Genomic DNA, 12,196 nt, shown 5'->3' on the forward strand with positions numbered 1-12,196 from the left:
TGTATATGTGTGCACATATGTGTGTCTATATGTGTGTACCTCTGTCTGTGTGTATCTGAACAAGTATATGGAGGCCAGAGGTTAATGTCAAGTGTCTCCCTCAATTGTTTTCCACCTCTATTTTCCAAGACAGTCTCCTCCTAAAAAGGAAGATCATAGATGGGCTACAGTGGCTAGCCACTGAGCTTCAGGGATTTGCCTGTCTCTACCTATAGCCACACACAGCACTGAGTCTATAGATACATGCTACTGTGACCACCAAGCTCAGGTTTTCATCTTATGTGGCAAGCATTTACCAAATGGACCATCTACCCAGCCCAATTAACTGATCTTAAACATCACTTAGAGAAGATTAAAAATAGTAATAAATATTAAACAGCATGAATGATAATTGTTAGAAGCTGCTACTTCTGTGTGCCCAAGTTCTAATATTGCAGTTAATTAATAGTTTATCAGAAACTTCTTCTTGCACATAACTGAAACATACATATGCCAGAATTGCTAGGATGTTAGAATTGATTCTTTTTGGTCTCAATGTTAATATTAAGAGCCTTTCTACTCCAGTGGTACATGGCACACATTTATCAAACACCTACTGAGGTTAGAACTTTCAGGAACTGAGGAAATCCTGGGTTGGTAGTCCTGGATTTTATAAGAAAGCAGACTGAACAAGCTATGAGGAGCAAGCCAGTGAGCAGCACCCCTCCATGGCCTCTGCATCAGCTCCTGCCTCCAGGTTCCTACCCTGTTTGAGTTCTTGTCCTGACTTCCTTCAGTAATGGATTATGATGTGGAAGTGTAAACCAAATAAACCCTTTCCTCCCCCATCCCACCCCACCCACCCCCCCAAAAAAAAAAAACAAAAAAAGTGTGTCTAACTATTTATATAGCTTAAACATGAAGGAGAAACAAACAGAAGAAATATGGTGAATTTCTATGTTGTATTAACATAGGTCATCCTTTCCTGATGGATAGTTGGTACTATCTGTACCCTTCCACCTTTGAAATACCAGGAAACATGATCTGAGCTCCAGGGACAGCCCCAGCAAAGGCATTCAAGTGAAAAATGGACAGATTTGAGGAACTGAGGAATAGAGAAGGGTAAGGAACTTCAAAACACTGCTGAGACAGGGAGAGCTGAGCCTGATGAACTATAAAAGGAAATTTTGGTTTGTTTGTTTTTTTTCTGAAAATCATGTAGAGTTATAGAATTTGACATAAATAGGGATTAAGTTCTCTGATTTAGGGAGACCTTTGTCTGTCATTGTGTAACGAATAAAGGGGAGCACCACTTAAGTCAGGGAGACCACTGCCAAGAGAAAGACTAAAGAGTGGAGACAGAGAGTAGCCTTGGCTGACTAACCAGCATGGATGGGTATGCTCAGAGGATATGCAGTACCAGGAGCTCACAGTTAGGCTTGAGGAGACTGGAGAATAATGTTGAGTTCAACTCTACTGACTGCAGCTCCTGGATGGTGATGTTAGGGAAGCACATGGAGATTTGATGTGTCATCTTTGAAACTTCAAACATGGATGAGATTTTTCAAGAAGTAAATAGAATGAGAGGAAAACATAACAAAATTGTGAGATACGCTGCATGTTAAATGGCTAGCTGATGAGTCCAAGAAAGACACCAAAATGCTGACTGTAAGCAACTCATGCAGATAAACTGATTGGCACTTCTGCTTCCTTGAAAGATAAAGTCTTAAAAACAAAATTTGTTCCAGAAAACTCCAAACACTACAAAATCTTTATCCCTCTCTCCATTCCTCTGTCTCTTCATACACAAAATACTTACTGAGTTCTGAGAATGTTCCAGGTACTGCTTTACCCAACTGTCAAAGTCAGTCCTGTCCACAAGAAGATTACCATTTAAACAGGTAGTCTGGTTCAAAATAAGATATCCAAGGAAATGGTGAGATTGCTCAATGAGTAAAAGGCATTTGCTGCACAGCCTGATGATCTGAGCATGACTCTCAAACCCAGGTAAAGATGGAAAGGCAGAACTAAGATGTTCTATGATACACACACACACACACACACACACACACACACACACACACACACCATACAAATATGTACACAATGGTAAATAAAAATTTTTTAAAGACTCAAGAAATGTATCATTTCAAAATATCCTGAGTTACATAACATAATGTTAAGTGTGAGCAGACTCCTATGTGGCTTTCCCACTGCAGTTTTGTTGCTATGAAAGAAGTAGGAAGACAAATTATGACCAGATTCCTGCAGGTTTGGGGGTAGATAAGAGAAGAGGGTGCAGAACAAAGCAATATGGCTGACTGACTCTCCTGCTACTCCTGTGTTAAAGTGGAAGACAATACAAAAAGGAAACAAAGCAGATTCTGTGCTTATTTTGTGTGCACGCGTGTGTGTGTGTGTGTGTGTGTGTGTGTGTATGTGTGTGTGTGTTTGTGCGCGTGCACACGCTTTTGATTTGCCTTGGTTTGGTTTTGTCTTACTGCTTTTTTATTTGTTTGTTTGGATTTTCATGTTTTGTTTCTTTTTTTTTTTGTTTCTGGGGAGAGAAAGACCATGAAGTGTCTTTCCTCATGTGTGTGGGGAGGTGGGGAGAACCTGGGAAGAATTTGGGGGAAAGGACAGAATATGATCAAAATATACTATATAAAAATGTTTAGTTAAAAAATAGGTGAAATTAACAAAAAGGAAACCAGCACCATGAGTAGTTGTGTATTTTAAAAAGCAAAAGATTGGTGCATAATTCTAGGCTAAGATTGAAGAGAAATAGTAGAGAGAAATAACTGGAACTATTATAAAGACTAATAAATACAATTTGCTGAGCCTAATCAAAATATAAACGTATTACAGGTAGATTCAAATGAGCTGAAGAGACACTACCGGAGCTCTACAAGATTTCAGGTAGGTGACTCACAAACAGGCCCGGAAGTGTCCTGCTTAAGCAGAACCATTTTCACTTAAGTCTCCTTTCTACAAACATGTCACCATCTTCTGTAACAAACTTCACACAGACCCGATTTGGTTTTATTAGACAGCAGTAAGTGCTCCTGAAATTTTATGCTACATACATTCCCCTGTATCTGAAAATGGGGACGTAAATATGTACAGACCAAAGTAAGTAGGTGCCCATATTTAAATTCCAAGTTAAACTTGCAGTTGGAGAAAGTTGGGTGTACTTTTTATAGTCCACAGAATTCTAGTTTCCAGTTCACGTGGTGTGGTGGTATAAAGTCTTCAAAATTATTTCTATTCCTACTTGTTCTTCATATGAGCAGTTATTTAGATGACACAGCATCTCCTTCTCTTAGATTAAAAAACATGATCTTATGTCTTACAGTCATCTCTTAATCTGTCTTCTAATTGAAAACCTGGCAGACATGGGGTTACCCAAGGCTCCTTAAGCCATTTCATGACTCCAGCCTCCCCTCCAAGGACAGGAACTTAGCTCTTCAAAGTCTGCTGGTAAATGTGCTGCCAGCACAAGCACTCAATGTTGTTAATCTCTCTCTCTCTCTCTCTCTCTCTCTCTCTCTCTCTCTCTCTCTCTCTCTCTCTCTCTCTCTCATACACACACACATACATACACAAGATTTTTTAAAATATTTTTAAAAAGAAAGTAGACAAAATTATGTTGATTACTAAAGAATGCCATATGATTACCAAGCTATAAGCAGATCTGAATAATGTAAATGCATGAAAAGTTTTTAAATGAATATTTTAGCTATAATATCACAGTACTTTCCAATACTTTCTCTCATTTGAGTTGCTGATTTATTGTAAACAGAGCTGATTTCTATCTCTCTTTTATGCTGTATAGTCTTTGATAGAAACTTTCATCCCATGTAGTTGGCAGCAAAACAACCCAAAGAAGACCGTGGTAGAAATCACTGAGGAACCTAGATGAACCAGAATGACATAATCCACTCTGAGCATTAGAGGAATGGATGGACCACAGAGCAGTGTCATTGCAATGAATTTACAAGAGTTTCAAACAAAGTCAAACTAGATTTGATTTGTATTCCAGAACCTCATGTCTCAAAGACTATGAAAATGCATTTTAACATTAGCGTCTGTGTCATCACTGAACTATGTAAGACGACAAAAATCTGAGCAAAGGTGATATCTAAAGAGAACTCAGATAAAGGAAGGTGAAAGTGAAATGTACTGGCATAGACTACTAGTATCCTTGTTTTCGTGATATTGATGTCATTAAATGGCATCATGTATATTAAAGTGAAATCAATTTTGGATTAAATAGTAAATAATTCATTACAGCTTGACAACTACATACTATTCTAGTTTGAATGTGGAATATCTCTCATAAACTCACACTTGGTCCCTGGATGTTGACTCAGTTTGGAAAGGTGGTAAAGCCTTTAAAAGGTGAAGCCTTGCTGGAGGAATTGTCACACTGGCCAATTTAAAGATGATAGCTCTCTAGACCTCTACTTCCTGTTCACTCTCTGCTTCCTGAGTTAGATTACACTGTGACCAGCCACCTTCCTGCTCCTGTCCCCACGCCTTCCCTGCCTAGGCCATGTCCTATTTACTGTGATGAACTGCATGTAACCCTCTAGATCCATAAGCTAAAATGAACTCTTTCATCCTTACATTACTTAGCAGGACATTTTATCACAGCAACAGAAAAGTAGCTTGTACACATATTAGCATGCATGGGAACAAATCCAAGTACAGGAAAGTGTGCAAAGTCTACATAATTGTGAATATATCCTTTCAACAGATGGATGTCATATCTCTATTGCCATTTGAAGTTCTCTACATCTTCTTTGGATTTAATCCAATATTTAGAACAAACCGGATACTAAAGGTAAACTATATTCAGCTGCCTTCTCCTTCTAATAGAAATCTTGGAGCAAGTTAAGATATGCTAAAATTAACAGTACTCTTAACTTTTTCTGAATGTTCTTCTATTTCTTTGTCTTCATCAGTATTATAATTTTTTAATAAATAATAAAAATTCCATTGCTTCTACTGATAGAAATGACTCCCAATTGCTTCTAATCTATTTACAACAGATACTCTTTCTTTTAAACATCCCAGCCACAGTTTCCCCTCCCTCCTCTCCTCCGAATCCCATTCCCTACTCCCCCTCTATTTCCACCCCCAGTCTACTCCTCCTCCATTTCTTTACAACGGGTATTTTTTATAACCCAAAATAGGAGTGCTTTTGTACTTCTAAAAATGACTAGAATTACAAATAAGTATTTTATTATTTTAATTTTTCCCTGCATTCTGTTTTTATAGAGAGTTCCTGAGTGTTTGAAATAACAGGCTATAAAATGAAAGAGATAGATGGGGTCACCTCTAAACTTTTATTCACCTAAGATTCTATAATAATAGAAACAATGCAAACATAGTTTTACATCCTTGGCTACAGCTTAGGTGCTCATCAGGATGTGGTGGCTCTCTATAATCTGAGCCTGTGGGAGGCTGAGGATTTCCATGAGTTGGCAGCCAGTCTGGACTACAGAATAATTTTCAGGCTAGCCTGAGCTACAGCATTAGATTCTGTCTCAAACAAACAAACAAAAAATCACAAAGCAGTTAAATTTTCTGAGGCCCTGAGATACACCTATACCACAGTTTACCTAACTTTAGGAAAACCAAGCAAAATTTTCTGTGTACTAATATGGAAATAAGTTCAATATAAATTGCTAAGGAAAGCCACATAGAGAACAGTTTACAGAACACAACTAATCTATGTAAAATAGAAAGAAAAAATGTTAGGTTTTATAAATTTACATAAATTCCTAAACAATACAAATATTTTTCATAAACTAATTAAAGCAGCTGCCTAAGATGAAAAGGAAAATCAGGATGAATAGAGGCAAGAAGAACAGAACTTTTTTGTTTGTTGGTTTTGGGTTTTTTTTGTTGTTGTTTTTTGTTTTTTGTTTTTTCAAGACAGGGTTTCTCTGTGTAGTTTTGGTGCCTGTCCTGGATCTAGATCTGTAGACCAAGCTGGCCTCAAACTCAAACCCGCCTGTCTCTGCCTCCCGAGTGCCGGGATTAAAGGCATGAGGCACCACCATCCAGCCTAAGAACAGAACTTTTAAGGGATATATTTAATGTTGATTTTTAAATACTTACATGTATAGTCAATTCAAAAATATTCTAAAATTTATTTCATAAACTCAACTTTGTTGAGTAACTTATACAAATTAGAGAAAACCTTTAAGATTTTTATATAAACCTTTAAGAAAACCTTCTTAAAAGGAACACAAAAGATTTTATGAATTTAATAAATTAATTTAATTGTTCCCTTTTTGCATCCTGGGAAAACAAGTTGATTACTTTTCCAGCATAACCTAGCCACAGTGATGGATCCTACAAGAGCACTGCAAAGTACACACTTTGCTTCTATTATCTATTTTATTCCTCCCAACAAGTTTATGTTACCAGTGAGGTAGATGAGAACCAGCATAGTGGGAAAGCCTGCTCATCCACACTGATAACATAGGCAATAGTCATCTTATTCCAGATTATCTGCTATAATATTGGTAGATAGAGACCAGGCCCAAAAAGCTTTCTTTCTATGCCTATGATTTTTCTAAGTTACAGAGTGTCACCCCCATATCCCCACATACCCAAGCATACTCTAGAGGCTGCTGGTGTGACTTTGGAATGTGACTGTAAACTGAGGCAGAGCACAATGTTCCAAGCAGTCTAGCATCAGAGCACCATCCTGTCAAACTTAGAATCTCACAGGAAAGTTCAAGAGGCATGTGTTCAAAAATAACCAATTTGTGCCGGGCAGTGGTGGTGCACGCCTTTAATCCCAGCACTCGGGAGGCAGAGACAGGCGGATCTCTGTGAGTTCGAGGTCAGCATGGGCTACCAAGTGAGTTCCAGGAAAGGCGCAAAGCTACACAGAGAAACCCTGTCAAAAACAAAAAACAAAAAACAAAAAACAAAAAAACAAAAATAACCAATTTGCAAAAAGACTCTTTCAAAAAGATTCTTACGGATTTTGGAGTTCGAATGGCTTTTTAATGAAGCTTATAAAATGGTCATCTCTGAATCCATGATAGGGAGCCTGCTACAGCCAGCATTTTAATATAGGATATTATATAAATCAATACTGATTTTTTTTGTCTAGCTGCATAGTCCTATCTTTCAGTTACATAGGTGTTGTTTTAATGGACAATTTTCTGGGGTAAATATTATCATGTACCTGTCTCCAGGTTATAATAAAAAAACATGCTATGAACACAAATTTTCTCTACTATAAATACATTAGTTGTCAAACATTGTCCTTTGAGCAAACTTCTAGTAAATGTCCAATAAAAAAGTTACCAAAAATTGAAATTATCACAACTGAGCTTTTGAGGGATATTTTCAGGAATTCTAGAGGAAAAAAATCATTTGTGTATATTTCAAGCCTAAGAGCTATTACTACTATATATATTATTTTTTCATCCAAAGACACAGCAGTAACATATAAATTGGGGAATATTTTGGAACAATTGTCTCTGAGGACTCTTGTCTATAAGATCTTCTCTTTCTGAGCCCATTCAGCGAATCAAAGCATACCTTCATACACTCCTTTCAGGGCTACTTCTTTTTTTTTTTTTTAGTAAAACCAAAACTTATTCTAAGCCATAGTCATCCTAGGGTCCCCCCTGCCATATAGCCTCCCTCGTTCTGTGAGTTGCAGTCTGATTGTTCTTTGCTTTATATCTGGAATCCACTTATGAGTGAGTACAGACAATGTTTGTCCTTCTAAGTCTGGGTTACCTCACTCAGGATGATATTTTCTAGTTCCATCCATTTGCCTGCAAATTTCATGCTGTCATTGTTTTTCTCTGCTGAGTAGTACTCCATTGTGTATATGTACCATATTTTGTTAATCCATTCTTCAGTTGACAGGCATCTGGGTTGTTTCCAGGTTCTGACTATTACAAATAGTGCTGCTATGAACATAGTTGAGCATGTTTCTTTGTGGTATGATTGAGCATTCCTTGGATATATGCCCAAGAGTGGTATGGCTGGGTCTTGAGAAAGATCGATTCCCAATTTTCTGAGAAACCGCCATACTGATTTCCACAGTGGTTGTACAAGTTTGCATTCCCACCAACAGTGGAGGAGTGCTCCCTTTGCTCCACATCCTCTCCAACATTGACTGTCATTAGTGTTTTTGATCATTGCCATCTGACAGGTGTAAGGTGGTATCTTAGAGTCATTTTGATTTGCATTTCTCTGATGATTAAGGATGTTGAGCATTTCTTTAAATGTCTTTCAGCCATTTGTGATTCTTCTGAGAATTCTTTGTTTAGCTCTTTAGCCCATTTTTTAATTGGATTTTCAGTATTTTGATGTCTAGTTTCTTGAGTTCTTTATATACTTTGGAGATCAGTCCTCTGTCAGATGTGGGGTTGGTAAAGATCTTTTCCCATTCTGTAGGCTGTCTTTTGGTCTTATTGACCGTGTCTTTTGCCCTACAAAAGCTTCTCAGTTTGAAGAGGTCCCATTTATTAATTGTTGTGCTCAGTGTTTGTGCTGCTGGTGTTATACTTAGGAAGTGATCTCCTGTGCCAATGCATTCAAGTATACTTCCTACTTTCTCTTTTATTAAGTTTAGTGTAACTGGATTTATGTTGAGGTCTTTGATCCACTTGGACTTAAGTTTTGTGCATGGTGACAGATATGGATCTATTTCTAATCTAGACATCCAGTTATGCAAGCACCATTTGTTGAAGATACTTTTTTTTTCTATTGTATAGTTTTGGCTTCTTTGTCAAATATCAGGTGTTCATATGTGCATGGATTAACGTCAGGGTCTTCAATTCGATTCCATTGGTCTGTATGTCGGTTTTTATACCAGTATCAAGCTGTTTTCATTACTATAGCTTTATAGTAGAGCTTTAGGTCAGGGATGGTGATGCCTCCAGAGATTGCTTTATTATACAGGATTCTTTTAGCTATCCTGGGTCTTTTGTTTTTCCATATGAAGTTGAGTATTTTTCTTTCCAAGTCTGTGAAGAATTGTGTTGGTATTTTGATGGAGATTGTATTGAATCTGTAGATTGCTTTTGGTAAGATTGCCATTTTTACTATGTTAATCCTACCTATCCATGAGCATGGGAGATCCTTCCATTTTCTGATATCTTCATCAATTTCTTTCTTTAGAGATTTAAAGTTCTTACCAAAAAGGTCCTTCACTTCTTTAGTTAGTGTTATCCCAAGGTATTTTATATTATCTGTGGCTATTGTAAAGAGTGATGTTTCTCTGACTTCTTTCTCAGCCCTTTTATCATTTGTGTATAAGAGGGCTACTGATTTTTTTTTAAGTTGATCTTGTATCCTGCCACTTTACTGAAGGGGTTTATCAGCTGTAGGAGTTCCCTTGTAGAATTTTTGGGGTCAGTTATGTATACTATCATACCATCTGCAAATAGTGAAAGTTTGACTTCTTCTTTTCCAATTTGTATCTCCTTGATCTCCTTTTGTTGTCTTATCTGCCTCCCAAGTGCTGGGATTAAAGGTGTGTGCCACCACCGCCCCGCTGCTACTTCTTATTATGTCCTTTTGCAGGTAAGGAGCCAAGGTACAAAGCAGATATTTCCAGAGTCACGTAACAATAAATACATATCAGCAATAGGGCTGGCATTTAGCTCTGGGATTCATGGTGAGTTCATGGTTTTATTCCATGCTCTATTTCCTAAAGAAATGAAGAAGGGAGGAAAGAATGGGAAAAGAGTATCCAAAGGAAGTGAGAGCCGAGACAAAAGTAGAAATAAAAGAAAACATACAGCAGTTGTCATTCTGGGCCTGATTTACCTCATTTAGTATAATTTTTTCTAGTTCCATCCATTTACCTGAAAATGTCATGATTTCATTTTTCCTAACAGCTGAGTAAATATCCCTGTGTGTAAATGTGCCACATTTAAGAAAGAAGCTTAAGGGAGCACCAACTCTATTTGGTTAGATCACATGAAGCCACTGAACCTTCAGATAACAGATAACTAATGCTTCGTGGACTTTGTACTTTGAAAAATATATACAATTTGCCACCTCTTCCTTAAAAATAAAGTTACCGTTAGCAACAATATATTTTTCTTCTTTCATTATGTTTTGGGAGTGTGATTTTAATCATTGCAAAATAGAACTTTATTATATGCATTACAAAGAAACCCATTGTTGGTTTTCAACAAGCATCACAAATAAGACTGTAACCAAGGGATAGAAATATAATAAAGCAATAAGCTCTGTAAGTTTGGCAAAGTGTTAAAATGCACTGTCAGGAGAAAATACCACTAAATATTACATGTTTTTAAAGACATGAATAAAATTATTTCCAATGAATAAAATATGTTATATAGATTTATCTAAATAAACATGCAGTTAAATTACTTTTGAATTTCTTCTGCTTATTTCTTTTACAGTACACTTCATTCTTTGAGTTTAATAATCGCCTGGAGTCTATAATGGATAAAGCATATATCTACAGGTGAGTATCACTGGTAAATTTGGAGGAAGTAGAGAAAGTGATGGCAAAACATTTTAGACAGCATTTAGAAGACAATGACCACACTGTTCAAAAATGTAGGATATTTTCTATTGCTATATAAAATAAGTGCATGATCCAAAGCAAATTGGGTTATTTCAAGTCAGATTAAAGTAAGGAAGCCATAGTAGGAAAAAGGACCTATTGTGTTTCCATTTAAACAATAAGAGACAAGCACACTCCTGCATGTCAGCTCTCCATCTCTCATGACAGTTCATGTCTAGTCTAAATTTCACTCATTTGTCATTCTGAACTTCATGAGCACAGAGATCTTCAGTCACAGTTCATCACAGCATGAAGTCCTGTGAGCCTTTCCAATATCCAGGTAAATCAGTGTGGCATATTTTATGGGATTCAAAATGAAGAAGTGACCCTTGAGGCATGTCTTTCACAGACTTGACTCACACCATCTGTGCAGAGAAATGAAGACTTTTTTTACACTCTGTCAAGCCCATTCAAGACTCTGCAGTCGGACAACATGTGATGTCACCTTCTCTTTCTACTGCGCAAATGAAAGTTGACACTTGGCAAATCTAAAGCAAGATGGCTCTTAGGAGACATAGAGCAAACGAAAATGTTGAAATCAGCTGCTTTCCCGAAACAATGTCAACTCTTACTTTCCATTTATTCTCTCTGACAGAGTCATCCGGACAACTGGCTACTTGCTGTTCCTGCTGCACATTAATGCCTGTGTTTATTACTGGGCCTCAGACTATGAAGGAATTGGCACAACTAAATGGGTCTATAATGGTGAAGGAAACAAGTGAGTCCTAGTTTTGAAAGAGACTTTTACTTGTTCTTCTCAATGTTAGGTTTGGGTATATGAACTTTTATAAGCCAGAATTTGCCTGAGTTTTTATAAGCATATATTAGTTGCACATAATAATGGATTTATATATGGCATCTTTTCATGAGGGTATGCAATGCATTTTAGCCATATCCACACCTCTCAATACCCTTGTTTATCCTCTTTCCACTCCCATTGATCCTGTCCTCTTCCCAACTACTTCCTCTTCTACTTTCAGGTTATGTGTGATTGTGTGTGTGTGTGTGTGTGTGTGTGTGTGTGTGTGTGTGTGTGTATGTTTGTATGTATACCCTAGGTTGGTCTGCAAAATCTGATTCTCACTTTGAACCATAATAAAAAAAAAAAGTTTGGAAGCCTCTGTTTTAGGTAATGTAGCAATAAGGGTAACTTAATAACTACAATGATGGTTGTTAGTAATGATTAATTTTATTATTTAGGTAGCAGGTGCAATAGATAATTAGTTGATAACTGAAAGGTTTTATGGGTTTATGAGTCAGCTTTATCCACTAACTAGACTAAATAGAGAATAACAAGACTCATAAATAAAACTTGACACTTAAGCAGCAAGTGTCCCATGAATGAAACAGGTCACTTGAAATTTTTAATGCAAAAGAATCAGGGTTCAGTCATGACAATTGGGTTATTTAATAGCAAAATTTCCCTTTCAGTCAGTACAAGGGCCTGGGATAAAGTAGACTACACTAACTTTATGCTCCAGTGAAATGACACTAGACACATTAGAAGACAATGTATTTACTAGAACAAAAGTAAGTTTCAGAATTCCTTTGAGGGGCAACACATAGCAACCTTGGGATGGAAAGCAGAGATTGAAAATATCTCACAAAATTATATACTACCCAAAG

At 37.0% G+C, this 12,196-nt stretch overlaps 1 protein-coding gene across 1 annotated transcript in view; it reads left to right on the forward strand.

Annotated features, from left to right (window-relative positions):
• The window catches only part of Cngb3 (cyclic nucleotide gated channel subunit beta 3), a 175,834-nt gene that overhangs the window by 88,140 nt on the left and 75,498 nt on the right, over window positions 1-12,196 (forward strand). The window contains 4 exon segments of the mRNA XM_059255609.1: window positions 2,848-2,898; window positions 4,739-4,825; window positions 10,404-10,468; window positions 11,166-11,288. Coding sequence (XP_059111592.1) covers window positions 2,848-2,898; window positions 4,739-4,825; window positions 10,404-10,468; window positions 11,166-11,288 — 326 coding nt within the window.

Source organism: Peromyscus eremicus, chromosome 2 (genome assembly GCF_949786415.1).
Source record: "Peromyscus eremicus chromosome 2, PerEre_H2_v1, whole genome shotgun sequence".
NCBI lineage: Eukaryota > Metazoa > Chordata > Mammalia > Rodentia > Cricetidae > Peromyscus > Peromyscus eremicus.